The following is a 10,681-nucleotide window of genomic DNA, read 5'->3' as shown; positions in this document are numbered from 1 at the left end:
ACATATTCACTGTAGACAACTCAACTATTTTACACATGTGAAGATGGACTTAGAAAAACACTATTTTGTTTTGTGCTTTCCTTAAGCACAATTCTTAGAGGATTCAGTTGTTCTAATACCTTACACCGTATCATCAGAAAGAGATAGGTGATGAAACTTGAGAATTTGGCAAGAATCTGTGTGCTTGCCATGTTTGATGCAAATACCAGAAGCTGATTCTGAAAGCTTCTCCTTTTCAGTTGAAACAATACCCATTCCATTTTTATTCTTACATGAGAAGAACCACAAGTGATACTCCAGCCAGTTGTCTATACTTAAAGCGTTAATACTGTAGAGGACAAATTTCTTAGTAATTCTGTACTCAATTTGAGAGATGAGGAAAAAGAGAGAGACTGGCTGAAACAATACTTCCCCATGTATACCCTAAATCCATCTCCTTGGCTGAGATCTAGCTATTAGACCAATCCAACTGTGCTATAGTACACAAGTGAAAAAAGGAAAACCTACAATAAAGTTTATACTTATGTAAAATATATCATTTATTATTTAACCTTTACTTCAGAGGACTTCCAGTCAGCTCTGCTGAATATGGAACTCTGTTCTCCATACTTAAGGCATACAGAAATGTGCTGTTATTCATCTTCGTGTTCCCTGCAACTACGACTGTGTCTGGCCCCGAGATGCTCTTTAGATGAATGAACATAAAGGCACAATTACGACCTTGAACTGTAACAGTGGTGACATATTCAAGATGTCCGATAAGCCTAAAGTACTCCAAAATGTTAACCCAACCTCCCCAACGAGTGTGTAATAAAATGGGGTTACTCTTGACAGACTGTGACTAAAGTTAGAGAAGATGATTTTAGAAGCACTGCCAGACTGGATGTCAGAAAATCTGAGTTCCTGTTCTGTCCATTCCACAAGCAAACTGCACAGCATTGAGACTGCGTAATCTGTGTTTTGTTTTGATTCCCTCATCAATGAACTTTAATTAGGTCCAATCAAATGCCATCGTGATCTCTAACAGTTCATGAATAATTAATTTGAAATGAAAAATTTTAAACATCCTGCAATCAGGTAAAAATCTTTCTGACTTGATTTCCTAAAATTCATCAGCATGTCTTTTCTGCTTTCATCAGCCTGCCCTGTGCCTGCCCCATCTCCTCCTGCAGAGATTTCCTCCCTGCTCTTCTCACTTCTCTAATTCTTAACCATTCTTCAAGACCCAGGACCGTGGCCACCTCCTAAAAGCCTCCCAGACCACCCCTAGCTCCCAAGGGTGGCAGTGTTACTTAACACACTGGGCTTTAGGCGTTGTGTGTGGGATCCCCTCAAGGACAGAGCAGGTCTGAGTCTTCTTGGGACTGCCCCAGCACTTCCCCTCCATACTTTGCATGACCCCTGGAAAAGAATGAAGTGAACATTTTGACTTTCCCTTCCCTTTGCTCCTTTATGACTTTAGAGCCTTCATTCTATCCAACCCAAGATCCCAAGATTTCACAGTCTGAAGATTTCAAAGAAATGAAGAGGTTGAAGACTTCTGTCCCACAAGTTAGTCACCACTTAGGCAGAAGTGTCTGGCTTGTAGTTGTCTCACCCTTGTTTTGAATGTACACATGGTCTTGATTTGTTTAGGGGACGTTTGGAATGGGAAGCAGTGGGGCTTACTGTCAGCTGGAATCAGTGTTTCACCAGTAACATGCATAGCCCTCAGGAAAATAGCTGAGGAGTCCAAAGAATTGAGAATTTAAACCAATTTATTTAAAATAATCTTTTGATTTTCTCATTACCAATATATGTGTGTTTTCTACAAAGCTATAAAAACAAGAGGAAAATATGCTAATGCAACAATTTCAGCATCATCCATAAGCAACTAATCTTATAGAATTATCTGAGTTCATTTCTTGCTTATATGGACCTAAACTTAGTCTACTTTTTCAGATATGAAATATAGCCAATGTATAAAATCAAAATTAATACTTTTCCTCCCAGCTAATGAACTAATTCAGTTAATGAGCTTTATGGTACTGTAATATTACAATGCTCATGGTGTCAAAGTTGTCAATATACAAATTGACAGACTGAGTAAACAAAAATAAAATGAGAGGCTTTTGTAGGTTGCAAGTCCTTGTCTGGTTTATTTATAAAGCAATAAATATTAGAAGCACAAATAAACGGCATGTGTGTAAACAAACTGTACAATGGATGATGAGAGATGAAGGAGGTGATTCGGAAGCCTCCGTGAAGCATGATACTGTTATCCTGGATGTACGGTAGACCAAGAGGGAAGGCTCCTTAGAAGCATTTGCGGTGGACGATGGAGGGACCTGCTTCATCATACTCTTGCTTGCTGATCCACATCTGCTGGAAGGTGGACAGGGAAGCCAGGATGGAGCCCCCAATCCAGACAGAGTATTTACGCTCAGGAGGAGCAATAATCTGCAGAAAAAAAAAAGATACCAAAAACTTCTAATGAACTCTGTGGTTCCCAGCAACTGAGCAAAGAGCATGTTGGGGAGAGTCACAGAAAATTACCACACATCAATTTGGTGTCTTGTGGACTATTTCGTACCATAAAATAATATGCCCAAGTTAAGTTTGAACTTTCCTCTATTTCACCATTTCCATTATAAAAGTCATTAGAAAATAAGAATTCCCCCAGTTCTCTGAACTAGAGTAAAATGTGGCAATAAGCTAAATTTACAGTGGAGGCTAGTCCAAAAGTTGAGACTTCCAAAATGTGTTCTAAGATTTCTTTTTTTCCTTTCTTCAAAGATTTATTTTTATCCACTGCTTGAAAACATATTCTGAAGTGTCCTGTCTTTGGAGAAGTGCTAGAAAAATCAGATGCTAGAAAGCTAAAAGGTAAAAGTGTTTGGGGGCAGGAAGCAAAGTGTGTGGGGGGGTAGGAATTAGGAATCCAGTTCTGTTTGGAATAGAAGGACCTGCCCCTGGCTCTCCCACCCTTGGAAGCTCTTTACCTTAATCTTCATGGTGCTGGGAGCCAGGGCAGTAATCTCCTTTTGCATGCGATCAGCAATACCAGGGTACATGGTGGTGCCTCCAGATAAAACGTTGTTGGCATAGAGGTCCTTGCGGATATCAATGTCACACTTCATGATGCTATTGTAAGTGGTTTCATGGATGCCAGCAGATTCCATACCTAGGAACAAGTTAAAAAAAAAATTCCCGGAGCACTCAGGCCAGGGTGGAGGGAAGAGGACAGGACTCTTCTGTGCTGGTGAGCTGTCACCATTTGCCTCTGAAACACATGCTCTCCTATAAGATAGATGCCAGGGCATTTATGGAACAGGTGCTTTTTTTTTAAGTGCTAACAGTTAATCCACAACAGATTGCCAAGAAATGAACAACTGTGTTTACCACCCTGTTTGGCATGAGTACTTTCTGTAACTATCAGACATATGAGAGATGTTTTAGAAAAGGACAGGACACACATTTAAGCTAAATTGATGTAATTTTAATCCTGAGAGGCTTCCTCTAGAAAATCATTCCTTATGTAAAGATGTTGGTGACATACCCATCTCAAATTATTTGAGTAGGACTGTTGCTGTATTTAATGATGAGTAATTCAAAAGGGGAGTCTTGATACTTGATAATGGGAACTTACTGGAGTAAGTCAGCTCCCTTGACTAACCATCCCTCTCCTGGGACTATGTGGTATTCAGCTACTACTGTATCTCATCCTTCATTTTGATATGATGTCAGTATGTTATATCACTGAACAAAACACAGACTTTCCTTGCAATGAGACATCAGGACTTCAAGCTGAGCTGAGAAGAGAAGTCTTAACTCAAGGACTCCTTAGTCCTCCCTGATTGTGACAGATTTACTCTGGGAGACCCCAAGATTCCCAGGGAAAAGCTGCTCTCTGCACCAGACCCTAAACTTACCAATGAAGGAGGGCTGGAAGAGCGTCTCAGGGCAGCGGAAGCGCTCGTTGCCAATGGTGATGACTTGGCCGTCAGGCAGTTCATAGCTCTTCTCCAGGGAGGAGGAAGAGGCAGCTGTGGCCATCTCATTCTCAAAATCCAGGGCGACGTAGCACAGCTTCTCTTTAATGTCACGGACAATTTCACGTTCAGCTGCAGAAATAAAGGGTGTCACAGTCAAGCTCTGAAGAATGAAGTTGGTTATAGGGAAGTAGGTAGATTCACCAGGGGAGAAAGAAAGCAGATGCGTCAGTGGTAGATACCTCTCTCTCTCTCTCTCTCTCACACACACACACACACACACACACACTCAGTAACACTCACTCTCACTCACCGGTGGTGACAAAAGAATAGCCACGCTCAGTGAGGATCTTCATGAGGTAGTCAGTGAGGTCCCGCCCGGCTAGGTCCAGACGCATGATGGCGTGGGGCAAGGCGTAGCCCTCGTAGATGGGGACATTGTGAGTGACACCATCCCCAGAGTCCAGAACAATGCCTGTCAGGGGAAACAGACGACAGTAAGGTAAATCCCTGAGGACAACACCGCTGCTTTAGTCATGGCAAAGCCTACTTCCAATCTTGGCTAGGAGACACTAACACTGGGCATTGATCCAGGTAAGATTAGATCCCATACACACAAAGAATAAGAATGAACATAATGGATACTAAGTCTGAAGCTAGCAGCAACTCATCCCTTTAAATATTGTAGTAGAAAAACTTCCCCAAGACACTTTCAAATGACCACCCCTCTTATTGGCATTAGCATATTATGTAAACATCCAGGTGTGTGTGTGTGTGTGTGTGTGTGTGTGTTTTGCCTCCGATCTAACTTACACATGTTTCTCTCCTTTTTGACTCAGACCCTGAAGGGGACGTGGGTTCTCCTTGAAGATGTTTGCCCACCGGCTGTGGTGGGATAAGCACATACCCCTGACCCCTGCAATCCAGATTGCTACATTGTACAGAGCCTCTCTGTACGACATCATGTCTTTTAGATAAGGAAAGAATCTACCCCCAATACTCCACAGTGTGCTTTCAGCAATTAGACCTGTGTGTGCTCTGAAACTAACCTGGGGTACTACTGTTACCTCTCTGTGCACAGACAAAAGTCCTGCCAGAGTGTGTGAAAGTAGGGGTCATTTCTTTTTTGACTGGGGAAATGACAGCAATGTTAATGACCTTGGGAATGTGATTAATCGGTGACTGTCCCCGCAGCCCAAGCATACCTGTGGTACGGCCAGAAGCATACAGGGACAGCACGGCCTGGATGGCCACATACATGGCGGGGACATTGAAGGTTTCAAACATGATTTGGGTCATCTTCTCGCGATTAGCTTTGGGGTTCAGGGGGGCCTCGGTGAGCAGGGTGGGGTGCTCTTCAGGGGCCACGCGGAGCTCGTTGTAGAAGGTATGGTGCCAGATCTTCTCCATGTCATCCCAGTTGGTGATGATGCCATGCTCAATGGGGTACTTGAGAGTCAGGATACCTCGTTTGCTCTGGGCCTCATCACCTACGTAGGAATCCTTCTGACCCATACCCACCATGACTCCCTAGACAAAGGGAAATGATGGGAAAATCAAGCTTCCTCTTTATCAGGAATATAATCAATGCATTATTAATTTACATCCAATGGCCAAAGTCAAGAACAACTTATAAATACCAGGGATAATAATAAACAACTATAGGATTTTATCCCAATTAGAAAAATCATTTAAAATCAATCTTGTACATTTTACCTCCCCACCCCCACCCCTCTCCTCCAAAAGAGGTAGAATTCTATTGTTCAGAATATAACTGGGGAAAGGGGGGAAATGAAGCTATTTCACTGAAGAAGCAGAGCCTCATTTGATTTAAAAATACTGTGATGCTTGCTAAATTAGTAGGCTCATTACCCATGTCGACCAGAATATATAGATGACTACATTTTGGAATGACTGAATTTGTGACACATTGTATTTCTCCTAAGAAAAGACTTTGACATTCATCAAGTGAACATAAAAAGATGGGCCAATATGCCATTATCACCCTGACGGTGAAATTCAGCCTGCCCAGCGCTGACCTGGAGTGTCCATCATTCTAGATCACCGAGGAATGCAGCACTCCTGCCCTGGCAGCCGTTCTGGCCAGGCATGTTGCAAACCCAGAGAGCATGGCCCTTCTTTTAATAAACAAGGTGCTATGTCACTATCACCATGGCACTTACTGTCTCTGTCACACTTGGATTCTAAAAATGCAACAGCCAGGAAGGAGATTGATTACATCTTTGGGGAGCCATGTAAGCTGACCCTGACTGGGAGAGAGTAGTTGCATTATCAAAAGTTTTGAACGAGACTGAAAAAGGAGGACAAGGAAGAAAGTGTAGTGTGTAAAAGTAGACAAGATAAAGAGGACTAAAAATCCAGAAAGCTGGGACTGGAGGAGAGAAGCTGGTGGGTTTTCACTTCAGGAGTTGGACCCTTTGAGAGGTGTTGCCCCAGGTGATCTGGGGGGGGGGGGGAGTGTACATTTCTTGGTATGTTGGAAATGGGCGCAGATTTTGGTTGTCTTCGATTGGATCTGAAGCTAATCTATATTCCTTTTTTGACCTAAATAGAGTTCATGAAAGAGGAGAGTAAGGTGAGACGTTTCCTAGACTGCTGGGCTGAGGAAGTGGAGGGAAGGTGGGAGTGGGGCTCGGGTTGCTGCGGGGCAGAGGAGGCCAGAGGAGGCGGCGAGTTTACCTGGTGGCGCGGGCGGCCCACGATGGAGGGGAAGACAGCGCGGGGCGCGTCATCTCCCGCGAAGCCGGCCTTCACCAGCCCGGAGCCGTTGTCGCACACCAGGGCGGTGGTCTCCTCGTCGTCGCACATCTTGGCACGGCTTCAGCGATGTCTGCAATTTGAGGAGAGCAGGGCGGCCTGCACTCAGTGACAGAGGAGCTGGCCTCCGAGCCCCCGAGGAGGAGGCAGAGGGGAGGAGGATTCTTGGGAATTCCCCTCGAGGTGGAAAAAGAAGGGTGAGGAGAAGTCGCGGAGGAGATTAAGGTGGTGGCGGTGGTGGTGGGGTTAGTGTAGAGAAGGGGAGAGGAACCCACCAGGGTTCCCTGACCAGGATCTCACCCTTGGTCCCAGGTGCGAGGAGGAACCGTCCTAGAGATCCAGGAGACCTAGCTCCTTAGCAGATCCTTCCCATCCCTTTAACTCTCCTTCTTTTTACGAACTGGGAACCCCGTCTCCGATCCCATCACACCCTCACACGCCTGTGCGCCAGCTGGGGGAAAAGCGCACCGAGAGGGGGCCCCTGCCCCCTCCCACCAAAAGGCGCACCCCAATCCCCTTCCGCGCGCCCCTGACGGAGACCCAGACAAGAGAAATTAGAACCAAATCGAAAAGTTTGAGCTTAAGAAACAAACAAAAAAAAGTGTCGGGGCAGCAAGAGTGCGGGTTCTCGGCTCAGGGCGGGCTCGGAGGTCCAGGCTCGGGTGCGGGCCGCGTGTCGGGCGCTGCCCGCTGAGATGCGCGGGGAGCGCGCTGGGGCGGGCGCTGACTCACCGCGTTGGCGGCGGGCTCGGCTCGGCTCGGCTCCGGCGGCGGCAGGCGCTGGGTGCGGGGCACCGGGAGCGCCGCTTTATAGCGCTCTGACGGACGCGGTCAGTTGGAGCAGCCGGGGGCAGGGGTGGGGGGCCCAGCCGGCCACCTTGCCTTATTTGGTCGCTTTCGCACCGTCGAGGAGCGCCGAAACCATTCAAGGAGCCAAGGGCAGGGGAGAGAATCAGCCGGGGTCCCCCAGACCATGTAAGGAAGGGGAGGGGGCAGCCAGGGGGATGGCCAAATAGGGAGTTAGGGAGGGGCAGGCGGTGAAGGGTAGGGGGCAGAGGAAGACAAAGTGACAGCCAGCGCATCCCCTCCCCTGTCCTGGGGTGGGGGTGCTCCCTGGATGAGCTGTGGGTTTGTTCCTCCCCAGCTCAGCCAGCCCAAGGGGACAATAAGCCACATGCAAGTGGGAACGCTTGATTCCCTGCCCTCTTCTGACAGCTGGGCCGGGGCCGCAGGGGCGCCACAGCAGCTTTTCATCTTGCAGGACTGGGACCTGGAGGGAGAGAGCCCTGGAAGTTCTCCTGAGGGCAAAGGACAACACAGCTGCAGATTTAGGTGACCAGAAAAGGGGCACCTGGGACAGGGTACCTTTCTTGTCCACTCCCCACCCACCTGGATGGCTTTACTCAGGGAGCTGGGGGATGCCCCTCAAGGTCAGAAAGCTGAGTAAACAACACACTGGTCCCCTATTCATGCCTGGCTCGGGGTCTGGCCAGAGAAGAAGCTGAAAAGGGCTGCTGTGAGACCTTGGTCAAGTCTTGCTGGAAAAGTGGCGGGGGCGCCCCAGCCAGGATATCAGGTATCCTCCTCCATTCTGGGGTGGGGTGTGGGGGTATGGGTGTTTGCTCAACCTCAGACTCTTGGTCTTTTGGCCAAGATAGGATCCCTGCTGCCAAAATGAATGAAAGAGCAAATGCCAAACGTAGCTTAGCTTGCTCACTTACATGTGGGTAATTGATCATCTTTAAACTGGGGGCAAGGCCTACATTCCAGGTAGACAAAAATGAAAAAGCAAATACTCTTCTCGGGAAGATAAAGGCAACTTAAACAATACTAATATATAAATGCTTGCTACTCAAAGTGCAGTCGGTAGACAAGCATTATGGGCATAAGGTGGGAATAAGTTAGAAATGAAGAATCTCAGGTCCCACCCTGGAAATTACTGTCATAATCTTCATTTTAGCAAGATCCCCCACTGATTCGTATGCACAGTAAATTGTAAAAAGCACTGGTATAAATGATAACAGCTCCTGCATGGAAAGCAGATTTGAACTGGGGACATTGGTGGAGGGAAAGGAAAGATTACATGAAATGAATGGAAGGGGAAGAAATTGGGAGACTTGTAAGGACACATGCCACTGGTGTGCTCTGGTGTGCCCTGTATTCTCAGTTCTTGACTGGTGCTTTGATTTTTAATGCTTGTGTTTTTCCTCCAGTTCACACCAGTTAAAAATAGAAAACTGGGCACAGGCATCTCACTCTAGAGTGGTCTTGGATTGATATGCTAAGGAGGCCTGCTGATTAGAGATACTTGTCCTGAGTGGGAATGCTAGGCCCTCCCCCCTGAACTCCCCAACCATGTTTGGGTTGGTCTGGAGAAGAAACTGTGGGGGCAGCTGTGCAATGGAGCCAGGTGAGAGGCAGGGCTGGGATTATGCTCTGTAACACAATAGGCATTTTATGACAGGATACAAAGTGTATAGAGCTGCTTTGGCCCAGGCAGCTGCCACAGATCCTAGAATAATAGGAAAGGGTACTAGTGTCAGAGCCAGACAGCCATGGGTTCAAATCCTATCTCTTTTGCTTTCTGTCTGTTTGGCCTTGGACAAATCACTTAACCTTCCTTAGCCTCAATTTCTTCCTCTGAAAAGGGACACAATAACTCTTTTCTTGCAGTTTGTTGTAATTAGAGACAACCAATCCAAGGCAGATAGAAGATACAAAATCGACTGTAACTACTATAACTCAATGATAATGATACTTTTAGAGGCAGCAGTAGCTCTCACTTTGGAAGAATCAGGTCAATTTCATTCATTCATTAATTCAGCAAATATTTATGGGCCAAGAATTGTGTTTGCCATGGGCTACGGTGATAGACAAAACAGAGCACAATTCACCTCCCCATGGCAATTGCAGAAAAGGTAAAGAGAGTTCTGGTAAATGCCAGGAAGGAAAAGGAGGGAGAATGACAAAAGTCAAGCAAAGAGAATACAAAGGAGGGCTCCAAGAAAGCCTTTCTGAGGAAGTAAAATTTTTCTGGTAGAGTAGAACTGAATTTCATGAACATTTCTATAAAAGACAATTTCTACTTGGGAGGGGCTGACAGGAGATTCTTCCATTCATCACCATATGTGTAAAGGCTCAGTGAACACCACGGTTGTTGGCCTAAAAACTTTGCACTATTCCTAGGGCTCAGATGCCACTTCCAGCCCACCTATCACAGGATCAGTTTGCCCTTCTGGGGGGATGGGTAGGCCAGTGGAGGACTGACACCAAAGTTTCATGAAACTTTGCCCTAAAAATGTTTTAAAAATCCATTATCTATTCCATCCTATTTCATTTTTAAATGCTAATTGTGTCTGGCTAAACTGAGTTTAAAATCCAGGAACGGCTGTGTTCTGCAGTTTGTGAAAGATGGATTTATATTCTATAAGGCTGTTGTGTCTGTTTTGCCCAAGGTCACACAGATGAACCATGGTAGAGCAAGGATGCAAACCCAGGCAAACGGACTTTAAACCTGTTTAGGAGCAGACTGTTGAAACCAACCAAAATGCTCACTAGTTTACTTGGACCCACTATTTCTCAGAATGTGATGCTAGAGCCACTTGCAGCCAAATTACCTGAGCTGCCTAACAGAAATTCACATTCCAGGTTCCAACCTGGAAAATTGAAGCTGAATTTTAAATAAGCCACTACCCCACTTCCCCTGGGATTCACAGAATGAGAAACTTAGCTGGCTGTTCGTCCCTAAACCCAGGTCGTCCAAGCTGCCAGTGCCAGCAGAAGCCCTACTTGGTTGACCTTGTGCATCCCAGGGGATCAGCCAAGCCAGGGCATGTCCTCAGGGCTCCCGAGAGCTAGGGAGGCCCTTCTCGGCAGAGACAGGCCAAGAGGGAGACGTGCAGGGAAAGCTGAAGGAACAGAAGGTGGGACAG

General features: G+C 46.4%; 1 protein-coding gene across 1 annotated transcript; it reads right to left on the bottom strand.

Annotated features, from left to right (window-relative positions):
* Nucleotides 1-1,961: 1,961 nt before the first annotated feature.
* ACTC1 (actin alpha cardiac muscle 1) lies at nt 1,962-6,875 on the bottom strand. The gene is made up of 6 exons (XM_037835435.1): nt 6,672-6,875; nt 5,177-5,501; nt 4,285-4,446; nt 3,912-4,103; nt 2,982-3,163; nt 1,962-2,439 (listed from the first exon to the last, which is right to left on the bottom strand). The coding sequence occupies exons 1-6, from the start codon at nt 6,798-6,800 to the stop codon at nt 2,296-2,298; spliced, it is 1,134 nt and encodes a 377-aa protein (XP_037691363.1). The 5' UTR covers nt 6,801-6,875; the 3' UTR covers nt 1,962-2,295.
* Between the last annotated feature and the right edge of the window lie 3,806 nt (nt 6,876-10,681).

This window comes from Choloepus didactylus, chromosome 4 (genome assembly GCF_015220235.1).
Source record: "Choloepus didactylus isolate mChoDid1 chromosome 4, mChoDid1.pri, whole genome shotgun sequence".
NCBI classification, from domain to species: domain Eukaryota; kingdom Metazoa; phylum Chordata; class Mammalia; order Pilosa; family Megalonychidae; genus Choloepus; species Choloepus didactylus.
The sequence above is the reverse complement of the archived record's forward strand: the minus strand, read 5'-3'. Positions and strand labels throughout refer to the sequence as shown.

Coding starts and splice junctions, on each gene's coding strand:
- ACTC1 (XM_037835435.1), bottom strand. CDS start 6,800: ATGTGCGACGACGAGGAGACCACCGCCCTGGTGTGCGACAACGGCTCC. Junction 4,104..4,284: donor CTATTCTTTTGTCACCACCG/GTGAGTGAGAGT, acceptor TTATTTCTGCAG/CTGAACGTGAAATTGTCCGT. Junction 2,440..2,981: donor CCAGCACCATGAAGATTAAG/GTAAAGAGCTTC, acceptor TTTTTTCTGCAG/ATTATTGCTCCTCCTGAGCG.